Source organism: Lathyrus oleraceus, chromosome 7 (assembly GCF_024323335.1).
Source record: "Lathyrus oleraceus cultivar Zhongwan6 chromosome 7, CAAS_Psat_ZW6_1.0, whole genome shotgun sequence".
Lineage (NCBI taxonomy): Eukaryota > Viridiplantae > Streptophyta > Magnoliopsida > Fabales > Fabaceae > Lathyrus > Lathyrus oleraceus.
Genome location: NC_066585.1, coordinates 228058361 through 228080241, shown reverse-complemented (window position 1 = coordinate 228080241; position 21881 = coordinate 228058361). Strand labels below are relative to the sequence as shown.

The 21881-nt window shown below is 35.5% G+C and overlaps 1 protein-coding gene, 1 long non-coding RNA gene and 1 pseudogene across 2 annotated transcripts; 2 read left to right on the top strand and 1 right to left on the bottom strand.

Annotated features, from left to right (window-relative positions):
• Positions 1-3910: 3910 nt before the first annotated feature.
• LOC127101113 (exocyst complex component EXO84C) lies at positions 3911-12340 on the top strand. The gene is made up of 7 exons (XM_051038449.1): positions 3911-4122; positions 5050-5144; positions 7218-8253; positions 9897-10421; positions 10644-10832; positions 11602-11738; positions 11849-12340. Exons 1-7 carry the CDS (start codon positions 4027-4029, stop codon positions 12090-12092), a joined length of 2322 nt encoding a protein of 773 aa, XP_050894406.1. The 5' UTR covers positions 3911-4026; the 3' UTR covers positions 12093-12340.
• Positions 8260-9754, top strand: LOC127101114 (uncharacterized). The gene is made up of 2 exons (XR_007794565.1): positions 8260-9291; positions 9371-9754. It is a non-coding gene; the product is annotated as an uncharacterized LOC127101114 (long non-coding RNA).
• An 8642-nt stretch (positions 12341-20982) lies between the features above and the next one.
• Positions 20983-21082, bottom strand: LOC127109118 (uncharacterized; annotated as a pseudogene).
• Between the last annotated feature and the right edge of the window lie 799 nt (positions 21083-21881).

Genomic DNA, 21881 nt, shown 5'->3' with positions numbered 1-21881 from the left:
AACAATTCACAAACACTTTTTTTTTTTTTTAAAATAATATAAGTGATCGAGCAATTAAGAGCCCATGGATAACCATGGATACAAAGGGTGCTAACACCTTCCCTTTGTATAATGTACCTCCCGAACCCAAAATCTAAATTAAGGTCTTTCCTGTTCTTTTCCACCTTTCCTTATTGGATAAAAGAAAAGTCGGTGGCGACTCTTGCTAACCGCGACATTGCGATTAAAACCACAAAAAAGTCCAGTTCACCGTATGACAAGGGTCATTCAGGAATGCACATTTTACGTCCATCTGACACATCGACCCATTACATATATTGACTAGACTAGTAACCAACCTAATTATTTCAATTCTAGCTACTGGTGCAAATACTTCATCATAGTCAATTCATTCTTTATGAAGAAACCCCTTTGCTACAAGTCTTGCCTTATGTCGAGTTACTTCACCTTTTGGATTCAGCTTGATTTTGTATACCCACTTCACATAAATTTCCTTCTCCCCTTTTGGAAATTCGACCATTGTCCATGTATCATTATCTTCTATGGATTTTATCTCATCCACCATAGCTTTCATTCACCTCGAGTATTTCAATGCTTCAGCTACATCGACTGGATTTGTATTTGCATAGAAGACATATTGTACTAACTCACCTTCATCATCCACCATAATATCATCTTATGTGATTACACCTTCCTGCAGTCTTACATGCATATTTATGGTTTTTTGGGGTCTGCTTATGCTAGCTTAACCTTTGATAACTTCTTATTGAACTTCTCAAACAACTTTACTAGCCGGTTCATCACATAAGATTCTCACTGAACCCTTCTTGATATTCTCAGTCCAATCCCATTCCTTAAGCTTATCTATAATCACATCCTTGTTGATCACGTCTGTCCTTTTTAATGGGTCAGACAATTTGTATCCACCAATCAAGGGATATCCCACCAGGATCATCTGACTCAACTTATCATCCAACTTTCTTCTCAGTTGATTTGACACATGCCTAAGTATTATAGATCCAAACACTTTTAAGTGGGTTAGACTAGGTTTTACACCGAACCAACATTCTTCTGGTGTGATACCTTCAAGCCTCTTTGTTAGACACCTATTTAATATGTATGTTGCAGTCGACACAACCTCACCCCATAACTCATTTGGGAGATGCTTGCATTTTAGCATACTTCTTACCATATTCATAATGATTATGTTCTTTCTTTCAACAATACCATTATGTTGAGGAGTCTATGGTGGCACCATCCCATGCATAATTCCTTGTTTTATACATAGTGTGTCAAAATATTTCAACATGTACTCTCCACCTTCATCTATCCTCAGAACCTTAATCTTGTGACCACTTTGTCTTTCCACCATTGATTTGAACTTGGTGAAAACATCAATCACATAACTTTTCTTCTCGATTAAGTAATTCCACAACTTTTTGTTGTAATCATCAATAAATATAACAAAGTACTTGTTACCTCTAGATGAATCTATCAGGAGAGGATCACACATGTCTGAGTAGATTGTCTCAAGAGTGGCCTTCGACTTTCTTCCTACATCCTTGCTGAAGCTATTATTGTGTTACTTTGCTTGAACACATTATTCACATACTTCTTATGGAATATGGATTTATGGTAGGCCTGAAACCATGTTCTTCCTCTTCAAATTACTAATGCCATTAAAATTCAAGCGACCAAGTCTCTAATTCCATACCCATTCATCTCTGCTAGTTATAGTTGCCAGACACTTGTGTTCCAACACATCAAGTTCAATCCTAAATGTTATATTCTGAGACATATGAGCCTTCAAGATTAACCCGTTACTCGAGTCGATTACTCTCACCATTCTATCTTCGATCAATACTTTGTAATTCCTCTCAATCAACTGACATATACTTAACAGATTTCTCTTTATGCCAGGTATGTACAACACATTACAAATTACTAATTACTTACCATACTTTCTCCTAATCAGAATATCACCAATACCTTCGGAAAATAAGGTATTGTTGCTTGTAAATTTCACCTTATTCTTCAACGAGGGACTGATGTTGATAAACTAATCTTTTCTTCTATTCATGTGTGACAAATAACCTGAGTCAAGATACCACTGATTTTGAAAAATAATCTGAGTCGAGATAATGGGCATACTTTTGATAATTTTAGCACTAAATATGACTTTTATCATGTTTTCTTCCATCGCCCCTCCCTCTACCTGCACCACCACATATGTGATTGTCTTGGTCAGAAGACTGCTTATGATTTGATGAACTACCTTCTTGATGGTTTCCTCTGCTTCATTCCATTTTCTTTGCCTTTCTTTTCTTTAGTCGTCTGAACCTGCAAAGTCATGTCAGTCTTCGACTTGCTTGCAATTCTTTCAACCATTCTTTGTTCGTGAGATTCAAACGTTCCTTGAAGTTTTTATTTTGTCATACTTGACAAATCCTTCAATTATTCTATGTCTACTACCATATGATCGAACTTTTGATGTAATGACCTTAAAATCTTTGACACTACAAATTTTGATGTCAACACTTCTCCACATATTTTGATTTGATTCACCAGTCTTGTTACCATAGTGAGGAAATCAGTCACATTTTCATTGTCTTCCATCTGAAGCAATTCATACGTTCTTTTGAGAATTTGTAACCTCATCTCTTTCACCTTCTCAACACCTCCAAACGATTTTTCCAGGATATCCCATGCTTCCTTTGCTGAGTCTACATCACTAACTTTCTCAAAGTTGTTTGGATCAACGCATTGATGAATTATAAAGAGAGTTTTATACTCATTCTTCTTCAAATCTTTATGTGCAACCTTTTGTTCATCCGTAACATTCTCTCTAATTGGTGTTACTCCATCATTCACAAGATCCCAAAGGTCTTGACAACAGAAAACAACCTTCATTTGTTTACACAAATTCTCATAATTCTTACCATTCAAGATTTGAAGATTCACTGGAAAATAGTCGTTCGGATGATTCATTGTGATTTAATGCGTCCAAAAGACCACACAACCAGTGCTTTAGATACCAGATGTTGGGAAAACTCCAATCTTAAAGTTAACTGAATCAATCTTGATGAACAAGAATCAATCACTCCTTTGTTGCAAGATGATCACGTCTCATGTTATTTACCTTTTACTCAGGTGAAACAATCACTCATTTGTTGCAAGATGATTCTACGTTACAAAGAGAATTGAAAGAAGAAAACATGACAATTGAAATAAGAGAAAAGATAAATTCTGAAGGAAGAAGATGAAGATTGTATTGTTGTGCAAGCTGCACTGAAAATGTTTGTTACAATGTATGTTAATCACAACCGTGATTTCTGAAAACTACATAATACCACTATAAAATTTCTTACAAATGAAATAGACTTTCTCTTTATTTATAGATGAGATTACTTGCACACTAAGTAATCTCTAACAAACTAACAAAATAAATTAATGTTAAATCCGACTCTATCGAGGTTAACTCCTTCAACAACCACATACTTCTACTACATGCTTTGACAAGCTGTTAATACAAACTCTGTTTGACTTTTGTTGAACACACGCTATGATTGACACATAGAATTACATATTTAATAATGATTAGACTAAAAGACAACTATTCGAAAAGAAATTATTAACAAAATTTAAAATGAAGGACCTTGCATAACTTAAATTTAGGCTTCATCCAAAGAAAAAAAAATTAATGCAAGTCTACAAATGTTTCCATTACTAAATTATTTTTATTTTTAGATATGTTTAATTAAAATTTTTAAGACAAATAATAATTATATAGAATTTTCTAATTAAACTAATCCAAATAAATTAATATAAAATATATTTGTTTTACGTGAAGAGATGTTATAGAGGTTTAGCTAAAAAAAATCGAATTTATATTAGTGACGATCAAAATCTAAATAAGTAAATAAACAAATTTTTTGTCCGTTTTCAATTTTGTTTGGGTCTTGTTTCACTTCCTCGCCGAGCTTTCAACAACTACACACTGCTTCTGTGAACTCAACAGAGAGAGCGATGGAAAGTAGCGAGGAAGAAGATGATCTCCCTTCCATTGAGAGCATCATCCCTCAATCCAAGGTCGACTCTCTCTACCAGTCTCAAACTGAAAAGGTTCGTTTTTTCCTCTTTCACTTCACCATTAATAACAATGTCCTTTATCATTATTCTCTTGAATTTTTTTAATTTTTTCAATGTCTTGTAACCGACATTTATAGATTATAGAAATTAAATTGGGGGTTAATCTTCATTCTCATTATCTTTCTGTATGGGGACTCGGATTTGCTATTTTGATGCTCAAGTTCAATAAAAAAAACTTCTCTTTTTGATAGGGTTTTCTATTTTGAACAAGTTGATATTATTCTTCAATACATTGCTATTTGTAGCTATATAACCATGTAGTGTAGCAGAATTTGAACAAACCACTATTTCCTGCAATTGCTGATTGACAACATTGTGGTGTATAAGCTATTTTTATAACAAAAGATGAATTTGAGTCAAATTGTTTTCATAAATTATCACTGAGAGGTTATAGCAATAAGTTGAAAACAATTTATAGACATGTCATAAGATATTTCCATAAAACTCTTTCAAACAGTCTCACAAGTCTTATGCCAGTAGATAAACACAAACAAGTCAATCCAAATAGATTTGTAGTAAAAAAATCACTGTGTTTTGGTCATTTTTTCTATATGTTGTTGTAGCTGGTGTTGTCAATTACTGTCCATGGTGGATTGCAGTGGCGGATTTCTTGACAACTGCTTTGACAAATTTTTGAAGGGCGGCAGCACCATGGCATTTTATAGTGGCGGATTTTTGGCTTTCTGCCATGGTCCATTATCGATAACACTAGTTCACTGGTTCACTGGTTGTAGCCCTGGTGTGTTTGCATGTTCGAAGAGTTCCGTTTAAGAACTATTAGATTGGGTAGCATGCTCAACATCATAAGCATAGTATAGCGGCTATGCTTAACTAATCATCACCAGAACGGTGCATGTATCATTAGATGATATTGGTGTTAAAACTTGTAATTTGTTTCAGGGAATTAGAAAGCTTTGCTGTGAACTCTTAGATTTGAAGGATGCTGTGGAGAACTTATGTGGCAATATGCACTCTAAGTACTTGGCTTTCTTGAGGTAACATAATATCAACTAACTTAAAATGTTCTTGCTCCTTTCCATTCTCCTGTTTTTCCCTATTAAGCAGCCAGCATGCATTTCCCATCCCAATTATTTCATAGTTATCCAGTAAGGAATGCTAAAACCTTTATATATCTGTTTACATTTTGTCTATATTTATTGATATGACTACAAGCACACATAGTAGTAGGTACTTACTGAGTATGGATATGAGACCATTTTTATTTTTATTAATGAAAATGGTGCATTATGTTAGTCTCTGAACTGGTACCTAATGCACTGGTTATCAGTCATATGAGTGATCATCATTTAGCCATAATCGTTTAACACAGCTTTAACGGTTGTCTCTAAAAAGGGATGAAGTCAACATTTTAATGGTCATTTTGATATAGTGGTAAAAATAGGGGTAATTGTGAATAAGTTATTAGTGAAGTTGTATTGAAAGTTGTTCCTTGAACTTTTCACTTCAATTTGACCCCTATAGGGCCTATACTAAACAGACACTAGTACTGTTAAAATGGCGTGGTGGTTTTTTTTTGGCAACGACCATAGCCAATTTGTGAAGGGGTGCGTGCCATGACGGCTCCCTAAGCTGCAATGGTGTGTTCATATGGATTTATATGGATTTTTTTGGCCTTCTGCCATATTCCACAATCTGCTTTCGACAACACTGGTAGACAGACACTAAAAAAATTCATTTTCTTTGGCTGATCTGGTACCTGTTAGAATATAAGAAAAAATTTATAATAACATCAAGTAAAATAGAAACTAACCTTAAGAGATAATCTAAGATTAGAAACTGATCCCTCAAGATATACTAACATGAGTCATGATCATATATAGTATAAGATATTTTCTTTTATGCTAATAAGCACGAATGATGCTCTGGTCTATTTTCATTTTTCTTCACTGTATCTTTATGAAGTTTTGGTGACATTTTTCGTAATCCTATTTAATGAACATATTAACCACTGTCTCGACAACCATTTCTGTTGCAAGCATAGCTTGTTAAAGGTTTCTACACCAGAGATACTACAGAGGAAGATGAGGATCAAGCTGGTAGTATTATCATTTGCTTAGTTCTGTTAAGAACTCTTAGAATTTGGGCTGTACCTGTCAAGAGTCCTTCATTGGGCGAGAGATAGTCTGAACATGTCTTTATAAGTGGAGACAATTCTCACCTTACAAACCGGTTTTGTAAGATTTAGTTAGGTCCATCCCAAATTCTAAGATGGTATTAGAGCCTATCAGTCCACCTTCCAAGCCGGTTTGTAGGGATAAGTTAGGCCCAATATAAAAATCTAATATAGTATCAGAGTCTATCCAAAGTCCATTCAGCCACCTTCTATTAAGTTTTTGCTAACGGGCTACTTGAGCCGTGCTCAAGATGTCCAGTCCTGAGTGTGAGAGGTGTGTGTTAAGAGTACCACATTTGAGGAAGGACGACCTGAACATATATTTATAAGTGGAGGCAATTCTCACCTTACATGCGGAATTTGTAAGACTGAGTTAGGCCCAATCCAATTTCTAAGAGTACCTAATTCAACCTTACAAAACCAGCTTCTGAGATGACGTGTGCCTAAACTTTATAAGCAATCCTTAGGCCATATCTCTAGACAATGCAAGACTAAACCATCCCCTCACACCCAACACAGTAAAGGTGGTAGAGGCTGCAATGAAGGCAACCCAGATGCTGCAATTAGGCTGGTAGGGCGGACCGTAATTAAGGCTGAATTTCCAACAATAATCATCTAAGTAGCTTAACCTCATAATATATTGCCCAGTAGGTTAGTTATACTTTAGTATATCTCCAACATATTCATATGCACAAAGACCAAAGCAATTTCTGAGATTGAAGTGTGCACAAAGCACAAGGCTGCCAATTGGTAAAAAAACCAAGCTTCCCGAAAGTTCAAGCTGTTAGCAAAAGGCTTATAAATGGTTCCTACATTTCAATATTTTTGAAATGTTTGAAACCTGAACTGTAAAGTCACCTACTTTTGTTATAATTTAAATCAGTTTCCTCAATTTTGCATAATTTTGTTTAGTTGTTTGTTCTTGATGTTTTAGGATATCTGAAGAAGCTGTGGAGGTGAAACATGAATTGATTGATCTGCAAAAGCATATATCAGCTCAAGGTATTCTTGTACAGGATTTAATGACTGGTGTCTGCCATGAATTGGATAAGTGGAATCAGCCAAGCAAAGACGTTGATGAAATTCAGCATGAACCTGAACTCCTTGAGCCTTTATCCAATGAGGGAAATGACCAGAAAACTCTATTCTTGGAAAACATTGATGTACTTCTGGCTGAGCATAAGTTTGAAGAAGCATTAGAGGCGTTAGATGCTGAAGAAAAAAATTCTGCCGAGTTGAAAGTCTCAGGGAATAACTCTTCAGATGATGGTTCCTCATATAAGTCTGCTCTCATGGAGAGAAAGGCAGTGCTTGAAGACCAGCTAATTGGAATTGCTGAGCAACCTTCTGTTAGTTTTCCTGAGCTTAAGAAGGCCTTAGATGGTTTGATTAAACTTGGAAAAGGTCCAGTAGCACATCAACTAATGCTGACATTTTATGGGTCTCACCTCCAAAAAAAAATTGAGGCGTTGCTTCCCTCGAGCTCTTTCTGTCCTGAAACATTTCCTTTTACATTGTCTAAGATTGTTTTCTCTGTTATTTCATTGACAATAAAGGAATCTGGTTTGATTTTTGGAGATAATCCTGTTTATACAAACAGAATTGTTCAGTGGGCAGAGTGGGAAATTGAATACTTTGTACGATTGGTGAAAGAGAATGCACCATCATCTGAGACAGTATCTGCCTTTCGATCTGCTAGCATCTGCATTCAGGCCAGTTTGAAGTACTGCTCAATTTTGGAGCCACAAGGATTAAAGATGTCTAAATTACTATTGGTGCTACTGCGTCCTTCTGTTGAAGAAGTTTTAGAGTCAAATTTTAGACGTGCTAGAAAAGTAGTTCTTGACATGGCAGAATCGGCTGAATGCTTACCATTGTCACCACAGTTTGCCTCTTCACTTTCTGCAGTTGTAACTTCATCCAGTAACATGCTTGTTGAGAGTGGAGTTCGATTTATGCACGTAATTGAAGTAAGTTAAGCTCATCATATGATATGGATATCATCGAATAAACAATAATTAATGCATTCCCTGCACATTTTTTTTGGCTGATGGAATTAAGCAACCTTTGATAAAACTGCCTTTGCTTTGATTTTTCCCACCTCTTTTTGCTCTTTCTGTTCTTATAAACATTTATACTGGAGATATATTAAATAATTTGAGAGCACAACATGTTGGTTAAGAAGAAAAATTTGAAGATTTGTTGGTAGGTTAAAAAAATTATTAAATACAGTTTTCATGATACATATTAGGTTTTGACCTATAGTAAATGTTCCTTGATAGCCATGATCTTTAGGGTTTATCTTGTTCTGTTGAGATACTTGTGGAACTAACTGTAGTACTGTCAGTTGATGCGTGACTATTGCTATATGCATACTTTTCTGTTATATATTAACTTTCACATACCTGTCTGCCTTTATGAGTGTATACATATCTTTTCCCTTCCTTTCTGCATGTTTTCTTTTGGGAAAATATTACCAAAGGTATTCTTGATACAAGTCTTTCTGGTTTAGGGACTAATCCCTCAACTGTTTGATGATGTTTATTGGTTTATAGTGGTTGATGAATAGCCATTTGTTGATTAAATTCACTACATTTTCCATAAACCAGAAATAATTTTTTTAAGAATTCCTTCTTTATGATTTTTCCGTTTTTTAAATTGAAGTAATGTTATCGTTACAATGAGTGGCTAGGTGCCTGTAATTGGGGGATATTTTTTTCAAAAAAGAAGAAAACCCCCTTAAAAATCCCTCCTCATATTTGATAGGGGAGTTCTTTTGTAAAAGGGATGGGAAAAACACAAAAACCATGAAAAGTTCCTATCACATAGCAACTATGAAGTACAAACTCCCATGGAGTTAGGAGGCATGTTCCTTTGTCTGACACCCGTATGACACGTGTACTCGTCTCCAACAACTCAAATGAGTGTCACAATTTTTTTCCCCATTCGTGTCAGGTGTCCGTGCTTCATAATATAACAATAGCAAGGACATGAAGCACCTTGACAGTGTGAGTGTTCTGCTCCAACCAACCTAATATCTGCAAAATGTGTACATCAGCATGAACTTTGGCTTTTTCCTCCTTTCAGATCACTAAGAATAACTGCAGCGTCTAAGGACCAATCTTACAGTATACCGAACCTGCAAGCAACTTATTCCAAACAACTGTGCCAACAAACCACCTAGTGGCTGAGATTTCAACTCTGAAACAGAAAAAAAGAATCAGGGGAATGAGGATATCTTAATGATCTATAATATGTAATATATAATTAGTATTATTCCTATAAATTGCCATTGTCCTAAGTCCTAACAGAAGAATTGTCCTAAGTCCTAACAGAAGAATTGTCCTTAGAAGGAGCTTCTATTTTCCTAAGGGTTTAGTAACAACATTGGTGTGGATAGCGGGATGTCCTGAAAGCAATAATAATTGCCTTTTGTGGTCAAGATGATCACACTCTGCCTTTGTCTCTCCATCTTCTCTTCTCTTGTTTTGTTGGTTGTGCATTTCAGTTCAGTTTGTATGTGAAAATAATAAGAGTCTTTCAATGAATTCAAATGAATAATTTTGCTTTGTCTTGTTATAACAGAGAACATTTATTTTTACAAACTATACAGGAGATATTGGAACAGTTAACACCAATGGCTATTTTGCACTTTGGAGGAAATGTACTAAATAGAATCGTACAACTATTTGATAAATACATGGACGCTCTTATCAAATCACTACCGGGTCCTTCGGATGATGACAATCTTCCAGAGCTTAAAGAGGCCGTGCCTTTCAGAGCTGAGACAGACTCAGAACAACTTGCAATATTAGGAATAGCGTTTACCATATTGGATGAACTATTACCAAATGCTGTATTTTCGACATGGATACTACAAAATGAAAGCAAAGAACCAAATAGTGAACTCGCGGAGAGTGTAGGCTTCAATACAAATGCTAGTGTAGAATTAAAGGAGTGGAGGAAACATCTTCAGCATTCTTTTGACAAGCTTCGAGATCACTTCTGTCGGCAGTATGTTTTGAGTTTCATCTATTCAAGAGAGGGAAAAACCCGATTGAATGCAAATATTTACTTGAGCGATAACAGAGAGGATCTTTACTTGGACTCTGGCCCACTGCCTTCACTTCCATTTCAGGTCATCATTCACATTCTCTGCTTTTGCTACTGCCCTTGCTTTTCATCTCTAATGATTTGTTTCTTATTTCTTACTTTCGCTGACCCTTTGTGTGTCCATGTTCTGTTTTCTTTTTCTTTGGTAATTTTAGAAGTTGGTTGCTTGTGTTTACAATACATTTGGGTGTGTTTTTTGCACTTTGAAAACTGTTTTGTTTTAGTACTGATAGGTGTATATTTGCAGGCATTATTTGCAAAGCTGCAGCAGTTAGCTACTGTGGCTGGAGATGTATTGCTTGGGAAGGAGAAAATACAGAAAATTTTGCTTGCAAGATTAACAGAGACTGTTGTCATGTGGCTATCTGATGAGCAAGAATTTTGGGGTGTCTTGGAGGATAATTCAGCTCCTCTACTGCCTCTTGGTTTGCATCAGGTACTGTCTACTCTACATAGATAATGACTCCCAAGTTTATATTATTGTAAGTTACAGGTTGTTTGAATCTTTTGTTTCCAAAATCAATAATTCAAATGCAACCCGAGTTTTAAAATAGTTCTTTGACTGCAAAATTACATTCAGGAACATATAATGAACCAGACATGAAAAAGTCTTTTAGCTGATGCCTATAATTTGGGTTTAAATTTCTGCCCCACACAACCTTGATGCCTACTGTTGAACAAGTCCCTGTTAAATTCACATTTTCAAACATATGATTAGTTTTTTGGGTTTGTCCTATAGATAAGTGCTATGGTTACTGTTAAGAATCCCGCAGTGGCCACACACCAAACCCAGTAGTGTTGGGCGATAGGGACGTTAGGGGGGTGTATTGGAAAAAATCTAAGTACCATTTTGAAAAACGATAGGGCTTGAAAAGAGTTTATAAAGAATGATATCCTCCACCTTTCAAGCCAGTTTTGTAAGGGTTGAGTTAGACCCAACTGGAGTTTTAATATGGTATCAAACCCTATCAGTTTGGGCCACACACCAATAGTGATGAGCGTGAGAGGGTGTATTGGAAAAAAATCAAGTCTCACTTTAAAAAATGAGTAGGGCGGTGTAAGATGGTGTATTGAAAAAAATTTAAGTCTCATTGAAAAATGAGCAGGACTAAGAAGAGTTTATAGACTGATATCCCCGTACAACCCGGTTTTGTAAGGATTGAAATAGACCCAATTTAAAAACCATAACTGACTTTTTGTGGCAGCTGATACTTGATATGCACTTTACGGTTGAAATCGCACGGTTTGCGGGATATCCGTCTCGACATGTTCATCAGATAGCATCAGCTATTATTGCTCGTGCCATTCGGACCTTCTCCGCAAGGGGCATAAACCCACAAAGGTATTATTGTTAATTCATTTCCGTGGTCTCGGTTCTTATTTTGCAATCCTTACTCTTAGTTGTATTTCTTCCCCGAATTCTGACTTCAACAAACTGTCATTACCATTTAGTGCACTTCCTGCGGATGAGTGGTTTGTCGAAACTGCAAAGTCGGCAATAAACAAACTCTTGCTTGGGGCATCAGGGTCGGAGACATCTGATATTGATGAAGATCACATCATTATTCATGACGAGGTTGTCTCAGATTCAGATACCGTTTCTTCCCTATCTACGATGGACTCTACTGAATCTTTTGCTTCTGCTAGCATGGCAGAACTTGACAGCCCCTCTAACTTGTCTGATCCTGATAATTGAATTTTTCCCGTAGCTTCAAAATAGAGTAATTTATGAAATTTGCTATATGTGATTGTTATCTAGTATAAAGTATATAATGTATTAAAAAACATGTCTGTAAACCTTGCTAGGATAGCATGATTCCTTGTATTTGATTTAGAAAATTGTGAGCTGGAGAATAATCACCGATCCATATTTATTTGTATATTTTGGTTTGAACAGAAGTTAAGTTAATCTGAATCTCTACCTGTTTTTGTATTATTGTTCAATCGATCTATGAATCTCTCTAGTAAATAAATGCTATGGATACTTTGATCTTTTGTTTTAAAAGTTTTATTTTAGTTGCACACTTTACATTACATCAGATTGACTCATTCTCTCAATTTTTCATTTAACACTTTTGGGGACCCAAAAATGACAAACAGAGATAATAGAATAAAACTGAAATAAATTTTGATTGATTATTTATGCTTGTACCCGGGTACTGCCAGAGCTCTGCTCCTATAGGAATGGGTAGAAAAAAGTATTTTCATGTTTTAAAGTTGTGATTTATAATTAGAGAATAAACTAGCTTAAATAATAATAAATATAAATTTAATGCGTCATACTAATAAAATAAAAATAATTATAATTATTTCAAACTTGTGAGTTGGTTGAATTGTTTTATTGTTAGATCCTTTGTTAACATGCCTACCAACGGATGCCTATAAAGTATTTAGAGGGTAGTTATCAATTTACTATCCAATTTTTTTTCTATTAAATGTCGGTCATCTTCAATGTATGCTGAAATGGATTATGTGCAATAATGATAATCAATTTATTCTTACAAAACAACTTCATAGGATTTTAACAATGTATTTTCAAATCTTCTAGCACTTATTTAACCCATAATAATTCATGGATTCTTAATACCATAACTTTGAATTCGGCTTCAATGCTTGATCGATCAATTACACTTTGGTTCTTACTCCTCCAAACAACAAAATTTTCATACTAAAAGGTACAATAACTTGAAGTAGATCTTCTATCAATCAATGAACCTACATAATCAACATTAGTGTAACTTTCCATAGTTATACTTCCACCTCTTTTAAACAAGAGTACTCTTCATGAAGTGACTTTGAGATATTGCAGGACACAATCAGCCACTGCAAATATCTTACCTTCGGATCATGCATGAATTGGTTCACCACACTGATTGCATATGTCAAATCCGGCATAGTAATTAACTTTTTATGATATCGACCATTGTCAATATTGACCCGTTCCTCTTCATAGCTCATCTTAAGATTTTGTTTAATAGGAACACTAATAGATTTTGTTGTTTCACGATTTTGAAAATTAGTCACTGAAGAAATTATCAAGTCGAGTCGTGGACTAGGTCGCTCTCTTTAAGACGTTTCACGACACTGTCCAAAATTATACAAAGCAGTCGAACTATTGCACCTTCTTCAGGATAAAATAACTCGGTTCTATATTGTACGATTACTACTTGTATGATAAATAATCGATCTAGAAATACACCTTATGATGGTACAAAGACCATTCGAATATGATATAAATATCACGTATCTAGTATAACGACCAAGAGAAATTACAATAATTCTCCAAAGAGAATTCAATAATAGTCATTTGACCACTCAAAATGATTTCTCAAACAAAGAGAAATTCGAATAATTCTCTAAACAAAATCCAAAAATTATACTTGATAATTTCTCAACTCAAACGAGGAGAAATTAACATAATTCTCTAACGAGAATTCAAGAAATTACTCGGAAAATTCAACGAGTAGAAAAAAAAGGGAGAAGTTGGCGCTTCAGCAATTCGAAAGACGCAGAGTTATGAGAGTGAGGAAGGAAAAACTCAATAAAAGGAACTTTTGATGTGTTTTGGAATGAAACAAGGAATTTTCTTATATAATGAATTGTGGTAGCTAAGATATCTTACATAAACAATGTGGAACTAATGATTTTTTTCAACTAACACACAATGTGAGACTTTATGAACTTTTTCAAATTCATCTCCTTATATTGGAATATTGATATAATGTTCAAACAATCCTCCACTTGAATTTAAAAAAGTATTTTAGAAGTAACGTCAAACGTTTTTAAGATCGTGAATAAACAAAGGTGTCTACGACTTGAACCTTTGCGTAACAAATATGATTCTGATTCAACAAGAGTGGCACAATTGTCTTGAACTCTATCTCAGACATCAAATCCCCACACAACTTTTTCTTAAGGTGTATTCTAATAGTCCATGATTTAATGGCCCTACACGTGTATCCTGGTTTAGTGAAGGCTCTGGGAATTCTGCCTCGCAATTCCATATGAACCGGCCTAAGTTCCATAATCGCATAAGTGAGTCTATCAAGAGTACTCATGTAGCATAGGTACTCCCTCATACAAAGTATATATCTCATTAAGAGTTTCTATTATCGCATCCTCTTATCGCTTCAGGATTCATGCTTCTCTTATATACTCTAACATGATCATCTCATATTAGTCACAACTTATTATTACCCATCGAACCTATTTCTTGGAATCACCAGTCATTTAGGTCAGGTTACCATCATGAGCAAATCATTTCTCTATAGGCATTAATTTCATCTTCTTTGATGTATTATGGACTTTCTCTCTAACTAATCCTTTCGTCAAAGGATCTGCTAAATTTACATCAATGCATACATGATCCACTCTTACAACTCATTTAGAGATATATTCTCTAACAGTGACGTGTTTTCTTCTAATTTGACGTCTTTTACCATTATAATAATGGTTCTCAATTTTTGCAATAGCAACGGTACTATCGCAATGGATTAACACGATTGGCATATGTTTTTCCAACAAATGGATCTCAACTAGGAAACATCTTAACCAACTTGCTTATTCATTAACAATCACTAATGCTATCATCTCAGACTCCATCGTGGACTGAACCAGGATAGTTTATTTCTTTGATTTCCAAGCTACATCTCCTCCAACTATATTGAATATATAGCCACTAGTTACTTTGGAATCATCTTATAAGATATTCTAATCTGCCTCACTGTATCTTTCAAGTACAACAGGAAATCTATGATAATGCAAATCAAGATTCACGATCTTTTTAAGATACCACATGACTCGCTAAATAGCTCACCAATGCTCATTACTCGGTCTACTAGTAAACATGCACAATAATCCTACGGAATATGCAATATCGACTCTAGTAAAATCAGAGGCCTACCTAAGACTGCCAATGATGCTCGTATATTCTGTTTGTCTGACACTTTCACTAGTGTTCTTAAACAGTTTCACAGTTGGATTGTATGGCGTGCACACAGATTTACAGTCAAAGTAATTATATTTCTTTAAGATTTTCTCCACATAGTGTGATTGATCCAAATAAAATCTTTGTTCGGATCTCGTGATCTTGATACCAAGATTCACGCCTGCTTCTCCGAAGTCTTTCATATTAAAGTTGCTGCACAATAATGATTTCACATCATTAACGACTTGAATGTTTGATCCAAATATGAGTAGATCGCCTACACATAGACATATGATAATGCAAATGTGATTCTCAAATTTGTAGTAAATGCGTTTGTCACTTTCATTCACTTTGTACCCATCCAATACATTAAGTTATCAAACTTCTCATGTCATTGCGTCAGACCTTATTTTTTAGACCATACATAGACTTATCTAACTTATCGACCTTGTTTTCTTGCCCATGAATTACAATTCGTTCCAGTTGATCCATATATATTTCTTCTTCTAAATCCCCGTTAAAAATAGTTGTTTTAACATCCATTTGGGGTACTATTAAGTTATAAATAACATCCATTGAAATAACTACCCTAATGGATGTAATTCAAGTGTTTGGAGAAAAAGTATCGAAGAAATCTATATTTTCTCTTTGCCTAAAACCTTTGGCTACAAGGCGAGCCTTGTACTTATCAATTGTTCCATTAGGTTTTAGTTTCTTTTTCAAAACACATTTACAAACGATTGGTTTTCAACCATGAGACAAGTCTACTAAGTGCAAGGTCATGTTAGATTCCAGAGAATCTATGTTATCATAAATAACTTTTTGCCACAAATCTGCATCCAAAGATGACAAGGCTTCTTGAAGATTTATTGGATCTTCTTCTACATTATAAACCTCATAATCGGACTCATAGTCTTTAGCAACTCTTACTCTTTTACTTCATCGCAGTTCTATTTCTACTTCGTTGTTCCTTTTAGTGCTTCTTATCACAGGAAAGTGATTTGATTCAGTGCCCCCACTATTTCTCAATTTGAAAGGAAATTTGTCTTTATAGAATTCAACATTATTCAATTCTATGATCATTTTAGAATTTAGGTCATAACACCTATATGCTTTACTGTTTGCTGCACACCCAATGAATAAACATTCATAGGGTATATTAACGAGTTTGACTCGCTTCGGATCCAAAATTCTGACATAAGCCAGGCAGTCCCAAGTTCGTAAATAAGACAAAGTTGCTTGTCTTTTCTTTTAATATCTCATAAGGAGAGATCTTACTTTTTGACTTGGGAACTCTAGTTAGGACATAACAAACAGTCAATAAAATTTCCCTCCACCAGTGAGATGCAACACCAAAATTCAACTAATAGAAACAATTAGTTCAATAAGAGTTCTATTATTTTTATCTACTTTACCATTCATTTCAGAAGAATATGGTGCAGTCGTTTCATGTACAATTTAATGTTGTTTATAAAATTCATTAAATAAACTAAAATAATATTCAGTTCCCTTATCACTACGAATTCTCTTAAACTTGTTTTACTAAATTGAATTTCAATTTCATTCGCAAAGCTCTTAAACATAGCAGTTTGACAAAAATATCATTTTTAGTGATTGTGTACAAATCTACCCCAATAGACCGACTAAACCATGCCTTATTCGGAAGAAAACCAGAAACAAGATTCTTTGTAATATCGGGAGTATGCATGAGATTCTTCAAGATTAAAGTCTTTTCGGAGGTGTGATTCATCTCCACTTCTCCAATATCAACAACATTAATGGTGTGAGAAACTCCCAATAACACTTTCTTATTCGTGTATGTTATGAACATTGCACGATCATAACAGACATATGACAAGAAGGGACAATATCTATCCACCAACCATCAAATTTATCAACCATTTTGATTTCAGTTATCATAGCAACAAATTCCTAATCAGTCAAGTTAACCTGTGCATTAGAGCCAACTACAGGTTTAAACTTGCTCTTATATCTCTTAGCCATATGACCGACTTTCCATAATTAAAACAGATGAACGCCTGAGCTTCATTTCTTTGAGGTGGTGGTTGCTACCTAGCAATCAGAGCAGATATGGCCATAGTGGAATTCCCATTCTTAATTCGGTTCACAACATTATAGTTTCGATTCTTTAATCATTTTCCAAATGACTTCAGAACTACACTGAATTTATATTTGTTGTTAGAAACAACCAAGACTTTTCTTTGTGATCTTGTCTCTGAGATTCTTCTTTAACTCGAAGGTGAATAGTCAGACTCTCAATTAAAAATTCTTTTGTCTTGTGGTGAAGCAAAATTTTAAAAACATTCAAACTATGAGGCAATTTGTCAATAAGAAAAACTATTTGAAATTGTTCATCTAAACACATACCTTTTGTGATGATCTTATAAGCAATCTTTTAAAGTTCGTAACATTGAGCCTCCACGTGCCTTTTCATTTATACCATATGATACTTTAGGTAGTGGCTAACGACATACTTCTTTGTTTCAGCTTCTTCAATATCATATTTCTTTTGCAGAGCTTCCCATACCTATTTAGCAATCTTGCAGCTACTGTACTAATCATACAGATCGTTGGCAAGACTGTTTAGAATGTGATTTTTGTGATAGTCATTCTCATGCCAAAGGGCAATTTCTTTTGTGAGTTGTAAATCACTCACAGCAGATTCATCAGTTTTAGCATTTCCATCCGAACCCACATAGTTCTTACCATTAGTTTGTTCGGTTGATCCAAAAAGAGAAACATGAATATCCTTAGTCAAAATGTTGGCAACCTTCTTTAAGGTTAGAAAAAATTTCATTTTAGCTTTCCAACATTTAAAGTGAAGACCCTCAAACTTGAATGGTTTGTCAGAGATAGCGACCGCAGTATTACCAATAATTTCTTCGGTAGCCATGGCAGTTTTTGAAACGTCTTACAATTGTTGTTTCACAATTTTGAGAATTAGCCACTAAAGAAATTATAGGGTCGAGTCGCGGACCAGGTCGCTCTCTTTAATACATTTGATCAGGTCGCTCTCTGTTGATACTCTTGAAAACCAATTCAAGTAATCAATAGTCGGATAATGATTTGTTCTAGTTTTTTTGGCATGCCTTATGTGTTGAACCGTTCACAAACAACTTGGATTTTAAAGTCAAAGGATGTATAAAGAAGGTTAACAATTAGCATAAGATGAAAGAGAGATGGAGAGTAAAGTGATCTTTTACTAGGAGAAGAGTCCCTGATAACACGAAATTATATCACATTTTAAGACTTAATTCAATTAGATTAGATTATCATTTACTTTAGTTTATCTCATTTTATCAGATATTATGCAGTATTTCCTTGCTATTTATGTCAGGTATCCATTTTGAAGCAAAAGTGAAAAAGGGAAGAAAAAGAGGTGTAGAAAGGAGTAAAAAGGAAACAAATATCAAAGACCAAGCCCAGCCCAAAGAAACGCACGTTGTGCCTGTGACGGGCGTCACAAGGGTTGTGACGAGCGTCACACTAAAAGCACCCCTGTGACGAGCGTCACACATGGTGTGACGAGCGTCACACCATTCCACTAGCTTTTTGGCGCAAGTCACGCCCTCAGAAGAATTGAAGAGACGTTGAGAGAGTTCGTGTCCTATGCCCGCGCCGTGTATTTAGCCATGCTGAAGACTCGTGGGAAACAAAAAGCAGTTAGAAGCACTACTATAAATAGCTACATTAGAAACCTAAAAGACCGGCTTCCTCTCCCCTCTTTTGCCGTCTACTCTGCCGAAGCTTTTCAAACCTTCTGTTTTAGCTTTTGCTTATTTTTCTTTTCCAGCATTGTTTATTTTATTTATTTCTTTTGCAAGCTTTACATTCTTTTTCCCTTGCAAATTTACCTTTCCCGTTTTAGCTTTTATATATTTTTCGCATAATAGTTTCTACACCGGAAACTATTGTGCAACTTTATACTGGATTTAACCTTACGTTATATTCCAGTTTTATTTCCTTGATTTAATTTACTGTTTAATTGAAGAATCCAAGAACAAATCCTACCGGCTTGTGGTGGAGTGTTCAAGACTATTGTATTACGCATTCAGGTTCTTTAATCATTATTTAATATTTTGTTTTATTATTTATCTATATTATCTGCCTGGAATGAGTCTGTTTATGCATGATATGTATTCTTGTTTATTTAGCATGTCTGGCTAATTCGCCTAGGTATCGGTATGTAAAGTAAGCAGAATAAGGGATCAAGACTGAGTCGGTCTATCTAAACTTAAAATTAAAATCAATCTTTTTACGGTCTCAACTTACAGGTTTAATAACAAGATTTTTTACAAAAGTAAAGGACATAAAGAAGTTAAAATCAATAGAGCGAGAGTTTGAGGTTTTAACTGGACAGTGTAAGTTAGGCATTAATTCTAGATCAGGGCGAGAGCAAGTTTTAGAGTTAATTAAATTCTGACCTTTTCCAAAAAGTATTTTTAAAGATTGAATGTGAGGACGAGAGTTAAGCATTTGGATTTGATTATATAACCTAAGTCAACAGAGCGAGAGTTTGAGATAAGGGTGTTTAAAACGGTCAGTATTTTCTTAAAAGGAGTTTCTGCAACTTTATTGTTTTCAAAATATGGTTTTTGACTTAATTATAAGTGACAGCTACATTAATATAAAATCATGGTTTATTCAACAGAGCGAGAGTTTGAGATAAAACCTTTAACCAATAAAGTTAACCGAAACGATTCATTTTAAAACCAAGAAACCGACAAAGACTTGATTCCCTAGTTTTGACGAACTACATACCGATATCTGTTTCATTTATATTTAATCTAGATATTAGTTTAGCTCTTAGTTTTTCCCCAAACAATCAAACATTTTCACCTTAGATTTACGTAGTAACCTTAGATAACGGTATATCGATTCATAAGTCCCTGTGGGATCGATATCTTTTAAAACTACGCGATAGAACTGTGCACTTGCAGTTTGTATCCCATTCTCGACTCACCCAGTCGAGCGATCAAGTTTTTGGCGCCGTTGCCGGGGACTTTTATTCAATCGATATCGTAACTCTTCCGTTACGCTGTAGAGACTAAGGTTTCTTTTCCTTCTATTTTCTTTCTTTCGTTGATTTGTATGCCACGCACTCGCTCACAAGGCGAATCGCTCTATTTACGAATCAACGATATCGAACTATATCTCCGAGTCTTACGACGAATTCGGGAATATCGTGCTGCGAACAATCTCCCTCCTGTAGACCTTCCTGATTTCAAAAACATTTTTCCTTCGATACCCGAGATGGCAGAACCAGCTCGTGCTCTTAGAGATTACGCCGCTCCATCGCAAGATGAACCGCATTCAAGTATTGCTCCGCCCGCAATCGAAGCAAACAACTTTGAACTTAAACCTTCGCTGTTGCAGGCTGTGCAACAGAACCAATTCTCTGGAAATCTTACCGAAGATCCAAACCTTCATTTATCCGTATTTGTCCGATACGCTGATACTGTTAAAGCTAATGGTGTCACTTCAGAGGCAATTCGACTTCGTCTTTTTCCTTTCTCATTAAGAGATAGCGCTAGAAGATGGCTTCAATCACTTCCTTCCAACTCAGTCACCACATGGAACGAATTGAAGAAAGTTTTTCTTGCCCGATATTTTCCGCCAAGCAAAACAGCTATGTTAAGAGCCCAGATAAACGGATTTAAACAGAAAGACAACGAGTCTCTTTTCGAAGCATGGGAAAGATACAAAGACATGATGAGACTTTGCCCACACCATGGTTTGGAAGACTGGTTAGTCATTCACACATTTTATAATGGTCTCTTATACAATACAAGGTTAACAATAGACGCCGCTGCAGGTGGTGCACTAATGAACAAACCCTATGCTGATGCTTACCAGCTTATCGAGAGCATGGCCCAAAACCACTATCAGTGGGGAACCGAACGAACAACGGTGGAAAAACCTCAACCGAAAACTGGCATGTACGAGATAAGCAACCTTGATCACGTCAATGCAAAAGTGGATGCTTTGGTCCAGAAAATTGAAAGTTTAAATGTATCACCTCCAGCCGCCGTGGTTGCTATAACTCAGAATTGCGAGGTCTGTGGAATCCAAGGCCACACTCCTGCGGAATGTCAACTCTTGACTGGAATCCAAGCAGAGCAAGTAAACTATGCTCAAGGAAGCCCCTATTCGAATACGTATAACCCAAATTGGAAGAACCATCCAAACTTTTCATATAAGAGTAATAATGCTTTATACGCACCTGGACAGTCTCCAAATCAAGCCCCATCTATACCTCCGGGATATCAGAAACAGAATCCTAACAATAATACCCCTAGAAAATCCAACTTGGAAATCATGATGGAAAACTTTATAGCTTCCCAACAACAAACCAATAAAGATTTCTTAAACCAGAACATACACACTGGCGAACAACTTAAACAACTAGCAAGCAAAGTAGACGCCTTGGCTACCCATAACAAAATGCTAGAAACACAAATATCTCAAGTAGCTCAACAAGCACCTACTGCTGCCCCAACTGGTACATTCCCTGGACAGCCCCAACCCAATCCGAGA